General features: G+C 43.9%; 1 protein-coding gene and 1 long non-coding RNA gene across 2 annotated transcripts; both read left to right on the top strand.

The window, feature by feature from the left end:
- The first annotated feature begins 285 nt into the window (after positions 1–285).
- Positions 286–3,122, top strand: phlda1 (pleckstrin homology-like domain, family A, member 1). Its single transcript, XM_061268670.1, has 2 exons — positions 286–947; positions 1,548–3,122. Exon 1 carries the CDS (start codon positions 412–414, stop codon positions 904–906), a length of 495 nt encoding a protein of 164 aa, XP_061124654.1. The 5' UTR covers positions 286–411; the 3' UTR covers positions 907–947; positions 1,548–3,122.
- Positions 3,123–3,647: 525 nt separating this feature from the next.
- LOC133145316 (uncharacterized) lies at positions 3,648–7,084 on the top strand. Its single transcript, XR_009710882.1, has 3 exons — positions 3,648–3,869; positions 5,727–5,826; positions 6,993–7,084. It is a non-coding gene; the product is annotated as an uncharacterized LOC133145316 (long non-coding RNA).
- Positions 7,085–20,731: the final 13,647 nt, after the last annotated feature.

Genomic DNA, 20,731 nt, shown 5'->3' with positions numbered 1-20,731 from the left:
CAGAATTTTATAATATAATGAAACTAATTTATAATTGTTTGCCATCTTTTGTACTTATAATAAATAAATTATCAACTTGTGTAAGAGATGAAGAAATTAATCACTTTTATTTTGGAGAATTGTTAAATTAAAGACATTGCTCAAACAAAGTAGCTATTAAAGTGGCCCACGTGTATCTCCAGTTCTATTTGTTTGATTTTGTAGTAGGTTGGGTCGCTTTCCTGTGTGGGCGGTTCATCCACGGACCCCTCCCCCGCCCGTCTCAGTCAACCAGGCAAGCCCACCCAACCTCCACTTCCATTACAACCGACCTGGCCAGCCGTCACGTATGCCTTCATCTTCTCCGGGGTAGACCTCCGCGTCTGTGCCCTCTCCCCAGGAAGGAAAAAAAGTGGCAGGCTCGGAGTGAGCATGTTGGAAAACGGCAGGAAGGTGTTCAAGGAAGGCGTGCTGGAGAAGAGGAGCGACGGCCTGCTCCAGCTGTGGAAGAAGAAGCTGTGCGTCCTGACCGAGGAAGGCGTGCTGCTGCTGCCGCCCAAGCAGCACGATCATCACCTCCAGCAGCAGCAGCAGCAACCGCCGCAACACAACCATCACCACCACCGCGGAGAAGACGCGGGCAAAGTCAAGGAGCTCCACTTCGCCAACATGAAGACCGTGGACTGCGTGGAGCGCAAGGGCAAGTACGTCTACTTCACCGTGGTCATGTCCGAGGGGAAGGAGATCGACTTCAGGTGCCCGCAGGACGAGGGCTGGAACGCGGAGATCACCCTGCAGATGGTCCAGTACAAGAACCGCCAGGCCATTCTTGCGGTTAAGTCCACCCGGCAGAAGCAGCAGCTGCTCGTCGTGCACATGCCCGGACAGAGCCACAAGACCTTGCGGAGCTCTCCGAACGTTGCGTGACCTGCCCGGCAAGTCAGGCGGACATTCATACGCCGTTTGCGGTAAGAAGAAAAAAAAAAAGGAGGGGGGGGGGGGTGTCTGGGGACGACTTGAGGAATCCCCGTGTGAATTGGATCTGGTCCTGGTACCTTTGATTTTGGATTCCCTGGCTGTCGACGACCTAACTTGTGGTGTATGAATTGGTTAAAAAAAAAAAACATCTCTTACATGATGAACACTTAGGCCCACTACGCTACTTTATATATATATAGAATGATAGCCAAACAACTATTTATAAAGTTCCTTGGGTTTTCTGTATCGGTCAATTCAATGACGACACTGTAGAAAGATTTATAACGTAATATTGCACTTATTTGAAACGATATGCAAAAGTATTTTCATCTATGCAGGTGTTTTCACGCGAGAACAATTTACCTTTATTAATGTTGCTATACAGCCACATACAGTACATACATGTAATCTCACTTTTAAACAATTTAGTTGCATGTTCGTAAAGTTAATTAAAGCTAATATACATTGGGGTAAAAATAGCCTCACCCGCCACAATTTGCTTGGGAACCACTTTGTCTAGACTGGTTAATAGAGTATTCATAGTATTCAGTCGAATTTGTAGCAATGTGTCTAATTGATTCTGTCCACAGGTTAATTGGACACTGGGCGATAAATATCGACTTCCCACCCACCATAGTCGCATCAACACCAGGACAAGACCACCCCACCCACCCATGTTGCCATGGAACCCCTCACGGACTTCCTCCCCTAAAGACTCATGGACTAACTAAAAAGCATGTGAGAAAACAAAGTGCGGTGGACTGTTCAGTTATTTATTAGACATGTATATATTTTTTTCTATGAGTGTGTGCAATGCGATTTCTGTTATTGGAAAAAAGCCTTTATTTGTACTGTGGTTGTCTTATTAGCAGGTATGTCGTCATCATCGAACCAAAGATTCATTTTCAGACGCAATTTTACTTGTTTAAATGAATGGGATAATTAGCCACGGTAGCCTGAATGGGAGTCTTAAATCTGATGTTCGCTAATGAACTGACGAGTATTATGTTCAAGCTACGGGGGTTGAGTGGTGGTCGGGGTGCTGTGAGGAGCTGATAGAACGCCGCCATTTTGTTGATTAACATCCGTCACATCCAATATGGCTGCGTTCGTCCACGAGCAGGTAGCATGTTAGCTCAACTGACGAAACGCCCCTTCACAAGAGTCAAACGCGAAATGTGAGTTCAGTTAACTCTTTTCATATACGTAAACAATTTCATATTTATCGTTGTTTGTAGCGTTAGCCTGGCGCTAACTAACTTCCTTGTGTGTTTAGCACCTCGCTAGCGCTTGTCCCATCATTATCATCATACCAACACCGTCCCCGACAAATTTGTGTTTTATCTGTTTTTAAATTACTAATATATTATGACACACGTTTTATATTTTTTTTCCTCAAGACTATTTGAGGACTCTGTGCTTATATTTCAAACAAGTGCAGTTATTTTAGGTGCCTGAATGAAGGGTTTATAAATTGCTCGCTGTGGCATTTAAAAATATTACTAATATACTCATTTGAAATCTTACAACTACAAATGAGCTTACGATTTGGCACGGTGACTCATTGTCCCATTGTTATGATAGTTTTCAATTAATTATATTCCACCGGTAGCGCAGGAGACATTTTTAAATATACCCTACTCACATTTATTTTTGTGACCTAAAATTGTATCTACAGCTTGAATTTGTATAAATAATCATATTATGAATCTATACGAGTCTAGCTGTTTTACCCGGTTGTGAGCCTCGCCTCGGCCGTTTTTGATTAAAAACTTAGTTTTAAAGCTCAGTCTCCTTAACAGCCCACAACTGCCAGTTAGTTCAAAACAATTTCGAAACCCTTGTGCAAGGCATTAACCCTTATTCAAGTTATTTAGGGATGTGTGTCATAATTGGCAGCAATTTCAAACGGTCTTACTTCACAAGGCGGCTGGCTATGTGTTGATTTCCTAGTTGATCATGGGAACCATACAGCGGCCAAATTAACACATGCCTCAGCGTTGTTGTCATCTCTCTCACGCGGGGTAACAGCTCTGCCCTTTATCTCGCCTTCGCTGCACCCCACTGACCTGCCTCTCTGCTCCCGTCCATTTTCTTTTACTTCCAAATATATTTTCATACCTCCAAATGATACATTCCATTAAAAAAAAATATGAAGAGGTAAACCGTGTTCATGTTTCTTTTTTTTCCCCCTAGCTGGTTCATTCAGGTCAACGCTCTCTTCTGCTTTTATGTTTTTGCAGCCCACTTCCTTTCCGAGTTTAAAAGTAGTGCGGGGGATCGGGTTTGTCTGCCAGTTGCTGCCTTTCAGATAAAGCGCCACCAGTGTGTCGTGTCAAAAACCTCACGAATCCGGGTTAATTTGATTAAACGCGGCACGCGGTGACGACATCTTTTGTGACACGCGAAGGCTTCATGGCTGCCGGCTGGCCGAGCTTGTCACTTCTAATACTCTACTGCCGACTTGAATCATTTGTGTTTAAGTGCTTTTTGGTGTCGTCGTGGTAGCACAACAACCCCCCAATCTTAGTTCGGTTCTGGGGCTGCTTTGCTATTTCAAGCCCTGGTTGTCACACTTTCAAAGTAAGCTTGAATTCATCTGGTGGCGCTGTATTGTTTTTAAATGGAAGTTTAATGTAATTTACAATGTTGAAATTGTTAACCCAGTTTATTCCTTTGCAGCACTTATCCTTGGAGGAGGCGAAAAATAAATAAGATGAGTAGAGGACATGATCATTAAGTGACACCGTGCTACTGTTGACAACTCATTTCAAAACGGAGGCAGCGGGGTCCCGCCTTTGATCTACTCTTTGGAGCGACAGCTGTTGTCGACAGGTTTGCGTTTCTTGCCATGAGCGCTGACCTCCGACGTATTCCTCGCCGCGGCCGACTTTGTGATTTGAGCCAGTGAGGTAAGAGGAGCCGCCATGGATGTAATTCGGGATTACTTCTCAAAGACGCTTCCGTAATGCTCCTAAACACGACCGAATCGCTCTTGTAAAATCTAAGTAGCGCATTTTGTGTGACGCAATCCTGAATTATGTCCCGGAATGGATGCTTTGATATTCTCATTCAGTATTCCATTGATTTTTCTTGCCTGTACTGCACTCATGTTTTTAAAACCCTTTCGATCAATAACAGCGCAAGGATCCATTTTAATCTGATTCTGCATTATGAAGACTGCAGCACAAGGCGACCTTTGTGGCTACATATTGATCCCGGTTGGAAGCATATCTTGATATTCACGTGTAGGTCTCATATTAAAATCAACCTTAGAATTAATGAAATGATTAATAATAATCATTTAAGATAGCAGCAAAGCTGTTTCATTCTGTCTCTTGGTCCAAATCCGAGTGCGTCAGTTTCGAGAAGTCATTAGAAGCTACTTATGAGATTTCGATTTCATCCTTTCTCATTTTCGTTTTTTTTTTTTTTTCTTCCTTGATCGAACTTATTCATAATGTGCCGCCACCTGCTACTTGGCGCTGTCAGGAGATGCTCACAAAGCCTGTCGATGTGCAACTTGATAATATGAATTAGGCAGCACTTCCTGAATAGAAGTTGTTATTATAACAAAGCCAAATCACCACTATAATCACGGTAATGACACATCGGACGCTACCTTGGGGGGGGGGGGGGTGTCTTAGTTTTACTATGCAAAATAGATTAAAAAAAAGAGATTATTTTTGTTGGACATCTGGGTCAACAGATTGTTCCCACGCGACACCCATGCAGGTGCGTGATAGGCGGTTGTATATTATTTTCTTCACAGTGTTATTTTATACAGCTATAGGTCATCATAATCGGAGCCAAACGATAATGACACTGCGGAGTGGATAATGGCGTACATCAGCCTGCCTTTCTAAACGCTGATTCGGTACTTCTACTTGAGCTAATTAGCCATTAGCAAGCTGGGTATAGGGTGAAATGCCGCAATGAAATACAGAAGCGCTTCCTTGCCATCTGCTCGGATGCATATAAATGGCGCTTATTGAAATCAGTGATTCGCAAAATGCGGTATTGCGAACACTCGAGGAACAACGGCTCCCTCTAGTGGTAAGTGAAACTATCACTTAATTAATGGTGTAAACTGCTATATACGATATTACTGGATATTTGTCTCGCATATAGACAGCTGTGGTGGTGTTTTTTTTTTTTTTAACACCACACAGTTGGTGGACGTGCGAGGGGTTTCAACTGCAAACACAAAAACACACACCTGCACCCCCGCTCCCTTCCCCACACACCCACAGGTGACACAATGTCTCCCGGTGATAACGACAGTCTGGCATAGCCAAAACATTCCCAACCAACCTACCTTCCCTTCCCTCAAGGTCACAGCTGCCTTGTCGGCAGGTGCCGTCCTCCGACTTGCTTGTGTGAAATGCTCACTTCCTCTTTTTGCGCGTGATAACGCCGTTGTAACAGCACGATTATCTTCTCCCAGGAGCCAAACAGCAGTTAATGCAAATAGGGATGGATGGCTTCAGGCTGCTTTGTGTGTAAAACAAATGGAGCTTCTCTCCGGCCAACCAGGAAATAAATCCATTCAAATAACTACATTATATAATAGCCACTTAGAGTGCATTTTATGTAGCATAAGAATTGTGTGTGCATACTGTAAGAAATACTTTTTTTTTGGTATCCTTTCAAGGCATATGACACTCTGACCTGACATTTGTTGGAAATGTTGTTATTGCAACACGCTTGACATTCTTCTAATCTGTCTCCTCGTATGATGGCTGATCTGTATTGTTTTTTATCGTCAGGTGGGCTGTTTTGCGTGTCAGCCGGGACGGGACGCCCGCTGTACTTCATGGGAAAGTGCGTGGGCAACACTGAGACAATATCCAAGCTGCGGCGACATTGGTAGGCTCGTAATGATATGAATGAGAAATGTCACACATATGTAAATATACACTGGGCAGAAAAGTCTACACACCCCTTTTTAAATGAAACCAGGATACAGTATATCATTTCAAAACTTTGTTTGCACCGTTAAGGTTGTCGATAACTTATCTTTTGGAAGTAAAAATAGGCAACTAGGGTAGTGGTTGCAGAAGTGTGCACACCCTCTTACAATTCGGATGTGGCTGTATTTAGGAGTGGTTATTTCTCACAGCCCAATTAAACTGGACAACTGTCTGCACACGCGCTACCACACTATTTTAGTTGTTTATTCTCGGGTAACATCGCCAAAGATAAAATCTCGGTCTTATTTCTTAATATAAAGAACCTGGGTGTTGAAAGGGGGTGTGCAGACTTTTTATACCCACTGCAAATTCATATACTTTATTTAAGTCCTTGGGAGTGATGGAAAAAGCTGCTCATGTTGTGTAGTCAGCTGAGGGGTCTCCGTAAAGTTCAGGCTCTCATATTAGCTTCTTAGCCTCATCTCTGTGAAGCTGTGTAAATCTGGATCAAGCTCATGACAACACGTTTCCACTGCTCCATCTTACCTCCCATGACATGGATGTGTTTTGTCAAGGGCACAATGTCCACTGATGACCACATGCCGAAAAATTGAACTTTTTGAGTGCGTCCCTCGGAGTACTAGAACGTATTAATGGCATTTCCATTCATTTCAATGCGGAAAGATTATTTGAGTTACAACGTAATGCTTTGCGGACATTTTAGTCTGCCTTTTCCCCCTTTTTGTTGATTTGTTCAAACGCAAGCTGTAAATGTTGAAAAGGTGTCACCAAGCATGTTAATTCCCGTCGGCCGAATAAACAAACAAATAACTCCCCCTGTAAACTGAATGTCAGAGTGTGTCGTGCACGAAAAAAAACAAGCCCAGTGAGTTACTGGAATTGTAATGTCGTGCAAGGGACACATTTAAATAAAATCTCGCAATCCATTGGGGGTTTCATCCTTTTTTGTTCTTTGGATTGCACCTGACACGTCTGGTCTTTGCTTACTTCCTCTGGTGTTCTTCCCCATGATGTCACTCTTGCTCTCATCCTCATCTTGATCCTCTCATATTTTGTCTCCCTCTAATTCCAACCCCCCTCCCATCCCTGAAAATCCTCCAGCGACGCTCTCGGGGAAAATAGAGTGTCGGCGCGATGCCACCAGGCGTCCGAGGCCCTCGCAGATGGGATGGAGTGCGGCACGATGAGTGGGAAGTGATGAGTGGAGGGTTGATGGGGGAGGGGGCGGGGACTCAAAAGAATATGGAGGCTTTGTTCATTGTCACCTTGGAATCTAACTCGCTTCATCACTTTCTCTTGTCATCTTGTGATTCTGCCCCGGCCCATATTTCATAACCGCCTCGTAATAATCAAAACGTCTGTCACGCAGGCAGCTATAGGGCCATTCCCCCCCCCCCCCCCCTCTCCGGCGATACTGTCAGCTTTATGGATGTTCCGCAGCCTTGCACAGTGACTCATCCAGAATCAAAAACGGCAACGGTTATGTGAAGTTCATTTAAACGCGGGGATTGTCACCTCCTGGGAAATTCATAGTGTTTGAGCTTTGCGCCCACCCCACCCCCCCACTCTCTAAAACAATCCCCCTCGGGCTAAATAAACCAAGGGGATATTGAGGTTCCTTTTTGACATTAGTCGTCAGCCAAGACTCCCGATAAAGAAAAAAAAATACATTGATAAATGCCAAGATTGAAAAGAAGAGTACTGAGGCCCGATCTTCACAGCAAGAACCCTTTCCTAACATCAATCTGTGGAGCGGGAGCTGCGGTAAAATAGAAGCGTGTCCTCCCCTCATCTCCTGAAAATCCTTCCGCACATTAAAGAGAAAAAAAAAAAATGGTGCTTCTGAATTCAGCTCCTCAGCAAAACACAGCGCGCGTCTCGCAATTTACTCCACTGAATAAATCATTAACTCCGGCCTCATGCAGACGTTTCCGTCCTTCTGCAAGTAGGGCGAAGGCATAATGTTGTTTTTTTGAGCGGTTGTCACGAATCTCGCTTTCGGAGGAGCTCATTTTAATTTGGCACAGGGTCAGAGTAACCTCAGGAGAATACAACTAATATTGAACCAAAAAATAAATAAAAAAAAACACTAATCAGAGTCTGGCTGCTCTCTGTGTTCCCGCAGACTAACTTGAGGACTCGCTACAGCTCAACCTTGGCCACTTTTCCACGAGGACCAAAAAGCGGGTGAGCTGTCAAGCCAATACTAAAATCACGACATGAAATGCTTAACCCAATTAAATATTGATTAATTACAATCAAAATATTGTGATGCCAGTGTAGCTTGAAAAAAAACAGGAGGAAATGTGTTCACAGTCAACATAAAACTCAAGACTGTCTCAGCCACATCACTTTAATCTTAATAAATCATAGCTGGGATGCGTGCGTGCCATCTGAGCTGACTTGGGATCACCGGCGGAGAATGCAGCCATCGCTATAGCGATGAATAAATACGTGTTATTGTCTTTTTAGGATGCATAGCTGTTCAAACATACCCTGCTTGTTTATTTAACATTCGGAGATAATCTCGCAAACAACCACTTTTATTATGACATGGCGGGAGCATTTTCAATAACGAACTTATTATTTATTTGGGTTTTTGGTATCTTAGGAGAGCGGTATGATAGCGGCCCTGCATGCTTCATTAGTGTTTTTCCATAACCAATGGTTGCTACGGCAACCAAGGGTAATGAGTCTGGGGCTAGAGTGAATATCGTGTCTGAGATGACCACGCAGCAAAGAAAATTATTCGGACGGTGTCAACAACCACAACAGAAATGAGCAGCTTGCATGTGAAGCTTTGCTCGCAAAAGTAAATGAGAGAACTTAAACGCTGACCTCCGCGAAGGCCTTATCTCATTTTAGCGTAACCCCCGCTGGCAAACAAACAAGCATGGCGCGTTCTCTTATTAGCAGATGAGACAGAATGACACCACCGAGGCGTTGATCCTCTCGTATCAACCACGGCGTCGTAAATATAACCGTACGAGTGAGGTAATGCTTGCGCTCCTTATCAGCAGGACGTCCTGGTAGTCACGCGTACTGTACACATTTGCAGGCCACCAAACGGAAACGCGGGTCCGCTCAAGGACATTCCGACAGTATTAACTCACAGTCCCCTTCCAGCTTCTGGGTTTCCCCCTATTTTAGCAAGGACATGTATATTTAGCATCCCCCCCCCCTGCTCATGTTCATGTCACGGCCAAATGCGGCGGTCTCCGTGTAAGCTCATTACGACATTTAAAGAAAAGTTCAACCCTGTTCTTATAATTTGTCCCAAACGTATAATACTGCAAGGTAAGTGAGGAATACTTTGTACGCATGAGCAAACAGCTGTAGACCTCAACACGTTTAATCTTTTAAACATGGCATTGTGGGCAACCAGTGGAGCAAATCTAGAATTGAAATGACATGCTGGTCGTTCCCATGAATCAGCAGTTATATTATGAGCCAGTGGTAAGGCAGTGGAGTGAGTAATATGTGACTATAGGATACCCTGGGCGTGGAGAAAGTCCTGCCTGAACCACGTCGGTATTCTATTTTCTGCAATCTGCTGCAAAAGGAGCTTATAAATAAATGGGCCCACGGAGGGATCCCTGCGGAACACCATAAATGGTGATAAAGATGAAACATTCCAGTTAAAAGTTCTTATTCAAACATCGTCGCTAATGTTTTGTATAAATAAGTCATTCTCTAAAAAATGTCCTGCAGGAAGACCCCAAGGGAAGTGAAGGCAATCGGCTCATGTGGAGCGCTATAGAAGTTCGAATTAGATCAGAGAAAGCCGACACGTGCGCGCCGCTATCGAAATAACGAGGAAAGGAAGCACAAGGCCACTAAGAGCCATTTCCTCTCCAGCCGAGTGGGCTAATTGGAAAGTAACGTCGTTAATCTGCCAACAGGCTCCGGTTGCAGCCTCTATAAGCAGCCTTGTGTGTGTACGTGTGTGTGGGGGTGGGTGGGCCCAAACGTTTTGTATTTCGACAACAGCTGTCTCTATCAATCAACGCCAGGCAGGCATTTGCATCGGCCGAGCGAGCTTGACGTGCTTGACAGGCACCGAGGAGGGAGGGGGGGGGGGGGGCGGCGAGATGCAAGAAGGCAGATGTGAGGCACTCGGTTGAGAAAATAACCCCCAGGCGTCGAAGCAGCCCCTCCCCCCCATAGCAGTCACGGATACAGTTTGATACCACCTAGATAAGAGTCAACATGCCCCAGGCCACTGCTGGGACCAGACAGCGGAGATCCGTTTTAAACGGCCTCTTCGGGCATCCTTTTGAGCGATCCATCATTGAGTTAGCGTTATCAGCGGAGCGTTCAACCGAGGTTTCGCTCCGATCGATATTTCACCGCTCGCCGTATTGAAGCAAACGTGACTGTGTGGAGCTGATGGAGAAACTTTTGTCAAACTGAATGGTGATCAGATTTCAGCCTTCCAATTTCACTTTCAGAAGATCATGACGCTTGCAACATGGTCTCCTCTTTTTGGTAGTAAACAGGAGTCTTCATTTTAAGTAGATAAGCGACTTATTGGTTGCTGCACGGTCGGAGGGCTGCTCATTAAAGATGATAATTGCATCCCTCAATACTAAGTTGAAGTATTTTTATTTGATTTTTAGTCCTAGCGAACAAACGGCGAAACGAGTGCCTCTCCAGATGCACCATGAACAACCCAAACGTCAAAACCGACAAGACGCCACAGCTGTGAGTGCCACAGAGAGGATGAAGGCTCCCTCTGACTCAGCGGCGTCATCTCCGTTTGATCGCAGAGGAAGTATGGCGGCCCGGAGTTGCTTTATCACACTCATTAATTTCTTATCAGACACACGGCTGCAATAAATCCCCCCACTGCTTCCCACTCCGCAGCTGAATTACAGGGAAGGCAATAACTTAGGAGGATGTGGTTTCAGCTTTACCAGTGTGGCAAATTCTTCATGGTGCCGACACTAACCGTTTCTGATTAAATGCAGCAGACAGACATTTGTCTGGCTGTCAGTTCGGGTGGGAGCCCGGGCAAGGCGGTCTGGGCAGAGGGGGGGGGGACGTGTTTCCTGCTCAGGGTTCAAAGGGCGACAGAAGGATGGGGTCAGTGGTGGAAGATGTGCTGTGATGTGTTATGTTAGCATGCTGTGGTGCGCAAATGTGAGCGGCTGACTTGAATGAATTCAACAAAAACATTGTGGATCAACAAGAACGGTCGATCGGATTAGGGATGGCCGAGTAGCGATGCCAGCTTTATTTCATGGTATCGGTTCTCTCGACGTTGGTCGATACCTGATGCATGTAAAGTGGAGGTGGAGAACAGCAATTAGCCTCGCTCACTTTAGCTTTTAAGCTAGCCTTTAAACAAAATATTAATTTTAGCCATGTATTAGTTTTTGCCACATTTTCATGGTTTTGTTTTAGTCGATTATTTATGGACCCCCTTTTAGTCTGCAGATGACTCAAAACTAGGAACTTCTGTGAAAGTATATTTCTCCAGTGATTTAATATTTTTAGTTCAAGCCTGTTTGCACTGGTCATGTGTCGTGTTCTAGCTTCCCCCCCGCCCTTCCCTTTCGATCAAGTCAAAGTCAAGCTACTGTAATGACATTCTCCTCAAACTCAGCTTTGTGTGTACTCTTTGCACACCAACACACTAAACTGGGGCAGCATTGTCAACTGGACATTAGCCCTTAGCCAAATGCGCTATGAATTACGCCACGGACAGTATCCGCTAATAAAGGGACATTTGTCCGCTCTTTTGTCAGTAATTGTGATTGAGTTGTTTTGCTGATTGGAATCTATTTTTAGATGAGCGTGACTCGTCGTACTGAATGAATTTGAAAAGAAAAATTGTATTTTAACATCGGCGTTTCGAAAGAGGGCTGTTCATGTCAACGCATGGAAAAAAACATGTTGTTTGCTCCATGTTTGCCTCCAGAAGACACAAGAGAACTCATTGTATGGACAGCACAACTTTGATGCAGAATTTATGCTCGGAGCAACAGCTGCTGCTTCACTCTGTTTTCAGTATTTTTTTTTCTTCCTTTATGGCACAGGTGTCAAACTCAAGGCCCGGGGGCCCAGATCCGGCCCGCCACATCATTTTATGTGGCCCGCAAAGACAAATTGTGAATCAAATTTGTGTGTCATTACTAGAATTGCAAATTGTCTTCACTTTTCACTTCACCACAAAAGGGGGAGAAGTTACAGTTGGCGAGTCGACACTAATAAATGCTTCATCAAATTAGGGTCACAATTTTTCCATGTCGCCCCTTTCAAAATACTCACCAAGCCTTTTGAAACAATTTCAAAAATTAGCATTCGAACTCACACGGTCGTTTGTCTGCTGTCTACGGAAGAAGGACACTCGCATACACAGCGGACCTGTGTGTGTGTGTCAGGTTTTGCCAATGCTCAGCGAGGTAATTAACATTTCCCCGGCATCGGCGGTGAACACTCGCGGCTAAAATGATCCACCGGGACCTCTGAGGCTGTAATGATGATACTCCATTCACACTGTCAGGATGGATGCACACATTTGCGGGCCCTTGTAACCTCGCCGCGACGGTTCTAATATTGCGTCGTGGCCACACACCTGCAACCGTGACGCAAACTGAAATAAATATCCGAGAAGCAAACGATCCGAGATGACACTCACCATTAGTCATATCATGTGAACGAATCAAAAATACCCCCCCCCCCTCCCAAAAAAAAATCTCACCTCCCCCTAAGGCTGTTGTGATCTCGAGCCGCATATCAATAGAGCTCTTTTGTTTGCTCTCACTTTACCCATCGATCATCTTTCTGTGATGAATGATTTAGAAGGTGACCTCGCCTCAACGTTCCAGCTCTACGCCCAGCTGTCAACTCAATCCCCTGTACAAAGAGGTTCGATTGGATTGGCTGAGTTTCGTGGCCAACAATTCCCGTGACCGAGATAACGGTACATTTCCCGATCATGAATTTATCTATATGCAGTATGTTTGAGTGGGAGTCTCGGAGGACTGACAGGAGATCCGGGACATGATTTTAAATGCGGGTTGTCATGCAGCTTTTTCAATTCTGCTCCAGTTTGTCTGTGTGCTCACTGGAAATCTCCCCGCTGCCCAAGAGCCCAGATTGCGCCATATTTCGTAGTTGATCCAACTTTGTATTAATTCTACACTTATTTTTTTTTTTTTTAAATGTCATCTAAGGGTTGTGTGTGTCTTTTTAGTGCGGGACAAAAATGACAAGGCCGCCGAGATAATTGGATTGATGTTGGAATATGCGCGTGGGCTTCAGGTTCCCTATTTAATTCGTCCGACTGGTTCATTAGACTCAGAAGCAGGACTTTTAATTATTTTCAGTGACGCTAAGTAGATGTGGTTTGAATGAAAATTGATAGAAATGTGGCATTTGTTTGACTTTTTTTTTTCATTTAAAAAAAAAAAAACCCTAGCAATATTGATTTATTGCCAAGCATGGCATGTTTTGGCATGTTTAATCCTGTGGGACAATTAAAAATATGGGTTTAGCCAAATTATCCTGTGTGCTAACCCTCTCGTTCATTCACTTGCGCGGTAAAAAGGTTAACGCTAGCTAGCAAGTTCCAAACACGGCCTCCTACGGATTCCGCCGTTACAAAGATAGTGATAGCAAGGGGTCATGTAGTCAAAGGCTTGAATAAAAGCTGCCGGGCGAGCAATTCATCAACGTTTGTAGCTCGCTAATAGCCGCCCTTTCAGCGGGAACCCAGGTCAGGCTGCCACCCGTAGGCGGCCGTTTGCCTCTGCCCTCGTCCTTTGGTGATGATGTACTCCGAGCCGCTAGAGATTTGCGCTGGCCCCGGTGTGCCTCGGCGACGTCACAAGTGCACGCCACCCTTTGGGAAAACACACGCTCACTGTGCTCTTGTTACAAACTAGCCTGAAGGTTGTTATGATACATTAGCTTTATTATCACCCCCCCACCAACACTATAAACGCTATTGCCTGCCATCGAGTCGGAGTATGATTTAATGGAGCGGTTACCGACGGCCGCTGTGAAATGCCATTCAAACAAAGTGGGGGATAAATTTGATGTAATTAAAGTAATACACTCATCAGTCAGGTAGCGACTTGGGAATTGTTCCAGTGCTCATTAGATTTGTGATTCAGGACTGAGAAGTGTGGATTATTGCTAGATGGATAGACAGACAGACAGAATTCTTCATTCTTATTTGACACTTTCCACGTCACGGTAATGAAATTAGGAAAGAAGTTCAGCTCAGTCACTGATGCGACGCGCTGCCGAGCGTTTGTCTTTCAGAGCCACCTTTTTCCGCTCGGCCATTTTTCATAGACGTGGAAGCATCCGTCGATGCATGAAATTGTCAAATCACTAATGACATTTCTCTTGCATAATGGCGTCCTCTGAATTGGTACTTACACCTGACTGTGCTTTGATTGAAGAGCGTATTACGTGTGCGAGCGAGTGTGTGTGTGTGTGTGTCGGCGGGCGCATGCCAGAGGACACACTTCCACCATTTTTCAATTGCTGTGAGCCAGCCTGCCAAATGTACTTAGCGGAGGTTCTGAATTTGATTGGATGGATAACCATGTCTCGTTTTTAATGCCGCCTTTTATGACGCGCCCTTGACTTTTCCCCTCCCTTCGCCGTCTGCGCTTTCCTCTCACTTTTCATTCTTGCTTTTACGTGCGTATGATGGGAAATGTTTATCATCCATAAATTCAGACATTCATCTATTTTTTACCGTATTTATCCTCATTAGGGAATACTGGACGACTGGACTCGCTCACATGTAGGCGGGATTCAAAGCCAGAACCTCTTTGTTGTGAGGAAATATATTTATTCATATAATATTAATTTCCTGGTCTTCAAAATAATACCCGTCTTCAAGCATAATTCTTTGTTTGGAAACCATTTTGCGTTTGCCATCTGTTTGGCAAGATATAACAGTCGCTTCGGCGGGAACAAAAAGGAACCTTTGTTGCTCACTGATTATTTGGATTCAATTAATTAGGCAATTAGTTTTAAGGAACATATGGGTAATACACTGTCAAATCGGTTCAAAGAGAGCAGAATGTTTAAGGTTGTTTGCTTTTGAATGCAAAGAGTCACTTGTGAATAGCGGCGTTGTCTCCTCGAGGGCGGGGGTCAGTTTTGGGCTCGCCTCGGGCTGTGTCGTCCGATTTCTAAGAGGGAGTCTCACTTCACACAAATAATAATTAGGATGCCCAGTGGCGACGGGCAAAAAGTCGGACCATCTGGCATAAATCTTTCCCAATCTTCAATCACACACGTCCTTGCTGCTCTGCGTGTGCAATGTTATTAAATGAATCATTCTTATGTTGAAAAAAAATTCTACAAATACCCCCAAAATAAAAAACTTTTAAAGCTTCTAAATTTGGCCAAAGTAGATAGCGAGGACTTCCCCAGAGTCGCTCATCCTTGACAGATAGACGCCGCTGATAAAAGTGGAATCAATATGACACTGATGGTGTTTTATGATAGCAATAAGATGTCCGCCGCTTATCTGTCAACTGGCAAAATGCCCAGTCATGGAGTACTGCAGTCTGTACAAGGCAAGCCGGCACTAGTGACAAATATGGATTTTAGTGTTTTGAAATGGTTATGTTGCCCCCTAAGCACTTTCCATGGCCATGCCGACCTAAAAACACAGTGCCGTTTCCTATCTTGAATGAATAATGGATTGCACTTAGATCTTGTCGAATTCATCTCCCGGCGACTTCAAGTGTTTGGATTAGTGGATGTGAATGCAAAGTGCTTTTCGTGACGCGCCACCTCGACATTTAAGAGATCAAATCTTGAGACGTTTGGTTGAGTTTAGCCTACGGACCTTAAATATGCGATTTCTTTTTTTTATTTTACATTAAGTTCTTTGAAGAAAATTGCCATGAATAATATTTAAAAATCCAGTTCATAATTCGATTTTAAAGACTTGGAAGTTTGCTTTTGCTTGCTAAACTTTATGATCAGAGGCGACTGTTCATTGTTTCATATCTTAATATTTTGGTCTACTTTCACAATCTAGAATTCTTTGCTCATTTTACATCGCTCTACTTCGGGGAAGCCATCTGTCTGCTCGATTATATCAAACCCTTTTTCTGTTGTCGGCTGAGCGCTTTCTATTTCCGTCCCGCCGCTAATACAACAGAGGCGAACGCCAACTCGCAGGTGAAAAAACGATATTGCGAGCGACCGGCGTCTTAGTGAGAGAGCAAAAGAAAACTTCTACGTACATTTTCCCCATTCTAACATTAAATATTTTCTTTGCATGAAATAGAAAACGTCAAATGTTGCCAGGTAAGCTAACAGCTAGCCTAGCTTAAGATTTTACTGCCTCCTGGACACTTTTGCAGTAGCCCACTTGTAATTGCAAGTCTCGTTTGACCTCCCAATAACGGAGATGAAGAAACGGAGCAATTTCACGAAGGTCTTTGCGGCGCAGGCTCAGGCAAAAAAAAAAAATCCTCCGGGGAAATAACAAGCAAGTACAAACCCCGCATAATGTCAATAGTTCCATTCCACTACATTCATTTATGTGTCAGCATCGGCAGAGTGAGGCGAGCATCCTTCAAAACATTCTGACAATGTAATGGAAAGACCCGTGATGTTAACATGCACGGTGATAATTAGAACCCAAAGTAGCGGCTAATTAGCAGACTGTCAAGCCACGTAACAGGCCTTTACTTCCTCCAGTTGATGTTTGGGCAAATTTGTTTATAGAGTTATAGACAGAATGCACAATTTTTATGATTTAATTTGGATTCACCACAAATAAATTTCAGATATTCGAGTAGGCTTCTCCTAAAATAAGCTAAAATAAGCTAAGCTAAGCTTTAAAAATGATTCATCTTTTTTTCGTATTTGGTTTTTAACATTCCAAATCTTGCATCAATGATGTCGCAAGCAAAAGGCTGGTGATATTAAGCAGCAAGCAAATAAAAGGGCACCTTAATTATGCTGATCAGTGAATATAGAAGGACATCCCAATTATGCTAATCAGTCCATGGTATCATTTACTAACCTTTTATGGCACTTTAATTGACATCGCCAGCTCTGACTAAACTGAACTCGCTACGGATGCCATCTATTGACATGTCAAAATGTTTTGAATCATATTTCGCTTTACTTGACCGGCTGCAATTTTCCAGCGACACTTTGTAGGGCAAAACCGTCTCTGCTCGCATCTCTTATAGATGTTGGACTTCTCCTTTGTGTGTTTACATCCAAGTCTCTTGTACAAATGCGCGCATGTATTATTCACTGGTCAGACACGCAGGCTGGAGAAGTCAATTTCCAAGCCAACTCTTGAAGCACTAAGTTGACAACGTTTGATGCATACCGCTTCCCCTCCGGAGAGACGACTCAAAAGACCAAACAGACTTAACTATCCGTCCAATCAAGCAAAAGAAATTACATATCTGCCGCTGTTTTTTTTATTCACTTTATCTAATGACACAGAAAGGGGGGGGGGGCTTTACTCCCAGAGAGCATTCGGCTGAGACTTCAGAGAGACTCAGATTATCAAAGAAAAATATAATTCCCTGCTATTTCCTCAAAGAGAATGGGAAATCAATTCTCCTACACCTTGCATAGGTAGAAACCCGCTTTGTTAGCGGAAAAGCTGGCGGCTCCATCTTATGCGTTGGTCTGCTTTTTCATGTCCTTAGGCTTTGAATTGAGTCCCATTTAAAGGAATGGGTCTTTTGATTGCTAGGATACAAGGCAGCTTCGTTGTCGACGGATAAAAGTTCATTAAAAGGTAACATCGGGGAAGTCGTACGTTTTGCACCAATTAAAAATCAAGGCGGGGCTTATTAACTGGTGGACACGCCTCCTCGTTTGAATAACTGTTCCTTCTGCATTGCAGCTTAAAAACTGCCAAAATCCAAAATGAATAGATAAAAGTGAAATTGAAAATAAATGTAGAGAACAAAAAATATAATTGAAATTTTGAATTAGATAAATATGTAAACAAAAACAGCAAAAAATATGTACTGCAAAATAAAAGTAAGAATAAATACAAACATTAAAAAAATATGTAAAAATACAGAATAGTAAAATTGTGGAAATGAATATTTAACAAATACAATTAAATATAAATGTATTGGTTTTTAGTGTATTTTTAGGTATTAGTTTCACATTTGTTTTTATTTTCACATATTTATTTTGGCAGTTTTAGTCCTTCATAAAGTACGTTTTTTCTGCATGCATTTTAAAATTCAGCCAGTGTGTTTTTTTTCGTCTTGTTTGCCCTTCTCAGCGCCACTCCACTGTGACCCTCGGTGTAATCTGAGCCGCTTCCAGAAAGCTCACGGCTACCGTACATGCGGTTGCCATGGAAATAGCAACACTGAAAAGGTTCCGGGGAAAAAATACATTGTTTTATGAAATAGCTTCAAAGAATGACAAAACACGTGTGGGCGTACTGCCTGAATGTTCCATCCACTTCTTTTTTTATTTTATTTTATTTTTTACCCCCAAACATTCAGTGAGGTTTTATTTTTTAAAGTGCACAGAAGAGTGTTTAGATTGTGAAATAGGTTTTAGACTACTTCCCTTGGTCTTTTATTACCTTTGAAGACTACCAACACATATTCCAGAGGCTTCGCTCTTGCAATTCTTTTTATCTTTGACTGAAGAGACTACGCTCAGCCATTTGTTTGTGCCTGTCAGTTAACTCTTTTTGTCTCTTCAGTGAATAACACAGAGGGAAAAAAAAAATTGCCTTTGTGTCTTGTCATCCGCATTGTGACCGAGAAAGACTTTGAAAAGCTTGTTGAGGACCAAAACTCAGCAACCAATTACACAGTTTGAGTTATTTTGAAGTTAAAAGCCTTGTTAACTCTGGACTATATGTCTCTTATGTATTTCTAAAAAAAATAAGACTAATAACAGAACATTTTTACTTTTTTACTGAGTTGCTATCAGTCAAGTGTAGTACCACATTACGCCACTACATGTGAGGCAGCACTGAGCTCAAGTGGAAGAGATGCAGTGCAGTGCAATTAAAAAGAAGAGGTAAAGAAGTTCTACTTTATTCCACAATTGTAATACTTTGCCAAGTCAGTTCTTACTGGGCAGATATGTCGTGTTGTAACGAGTTGTAAAATGTAGGTGGCACAGTTAGCGGCACTATGTTTAAGCTTTTGGCCGGGATACGTTTTAATGTCCCACTCTGGCCATCAGCGAGCCAAGACAAGGCACGCGAGTATTTCCGAACGGCGTAATTGCTTTCTGGTTAAAGTCGTGCACTGCAAACAAATGTGCAATTCCGAGGATGGACTTGCTAAGTAGACCGAGAGAAGCTTGGAGGGTTGGAGGTGAAAGTAATAAATGCCCGCAAACTCTTCATAGAGTAGACTTTTTGGGAAAGCTCAGGTGGCGGATTGTTATGCATGTGGGCCCCCCTCTTTTTTCTTTTTTTTTTTAATTAATACCGCATCAAAATGCACCGTGCATTTAAACTCGGGGGCCGCATCCCCTCGCCGCCGCCTCCTGCCACCGGGGTAAGAGTGATGCAACTCGTGCAATTTTATGATCCGCTGAATGCAATTACTGAACCTGTCAGGAGTTTGGGTCGCCTTTGAGCTGGTGATGTATCCCCCCCCTCCACCCCTTCCCCCGAGATAATATATACACACTCTGTCACCGCATGTTGGAGGGCGCTGATGCATGTACTGTGGGTGGTTAGGAGTCAGGCAGATAGTCGCAAAATATGGAAATGTGTTCCGTGTATGAACATAAGCATTTTGCATGTGGGTGCACGCCCTGCGTCTTGTTCATTACCGACTCCGACAATGTTTCACTTGAGTGGAAATAGATTGGAACATTGACTGACGAGCAGGTCGGAGCATGGTGCGTTTTACTATTTGTTTCTTATAATCCACATTTTTGCTTGTAATTACCTCTCCATCGTGTCGCTATATCCGCATCGCTTAATAACACATGACAAGTGGAGATCACTCTTCCAAAAAAGTCACCAATAAACAGCCTTTCAAGGCCACGCTTTATTTTTGCTGTCAGCCACCCAACACAGCGGCGCATCCCCGGAGGAGTTGCGCGCCGCTAACGTTCCGTGACAGCCCTCCATCAAACTTCCGTCCGGATCTCATTAAAGTCAGCAAGCGTCGAACGGTGCGTTCCGACCGGCCCTCGCTGAGCCCCGCCGGCCCCGTACCTGCTAAACTTTCCTGAGGCCGTTGCTATGGAAACTGTTTGAACATTTTGGAGTAAATCCCCTCCGCTCCTCGCCAACTTCCCTCTTGCCGTCACTCAATCCCCAGGGAGGGCGCCGCGGGGGGAAAAATGTTGGCGCAAACCTTCTGTGCCGAGTCCAATATCCGCAGGTGGCGTGGAGGTAGGGAGGGCGGATGGACCCAGGTGTGTGTCTGTCTTTCCTCTTTTACACAATCTGAGGTGTGAAGGGACTTGGGAACACGGTGGCTCAACTCCTCCCCACCTTTTCAATCGTGGAGCTCAGCCAGGATTCAAAGCAATGCCAGGAAAAGCCTCCTAAAACATCTCCAACTTTATTAAGGGTAAATCCCAGGCATTTTAAAAGATGCCGTGACTTTGCGCATGACATTGTCGCGCTGCAATCCATTATGTCGGACAGATGGCGCGTTTTCTGCTCGACTAGATTGATCTGTCTTTTAAATGCATGACTGTAACCAATTCAACTGGGCAGGAGTTGACATTGTCGCTTTTCCCACCAGTATAATATCTCGGCTCCGGGCGACGTGCGAATGCGCCGTGAATGTATCGAATGACAACGTAATGGCGCGGCGGGTAGTCTTTCAAAAGCGGGGTGACTCGCCCCAAACGATGGATCACATATCAAATAT

Source organism: Syngnathus typhle, linkage group LG21 (assembly GCF_033458585.1).
Source record: "Syngnathus typhle isolate RoL2023-S1 ecotype Sweden linkage group LG21, RoL_Styp_1.0, whole genome shotgun sequence".
Taxonomy (NCBI): domain Eukaryota; kingdom Metazoa; phylum Chordata; class Actinopteri; order Syngnathiformes; family Syngnathidae; genus Syngnathus; species Syngnathus typhle.
Note: the sequence above shows the minus strand (reverse complement) of the source record. Positions and strands in the feature narration are given on the sequence as shown.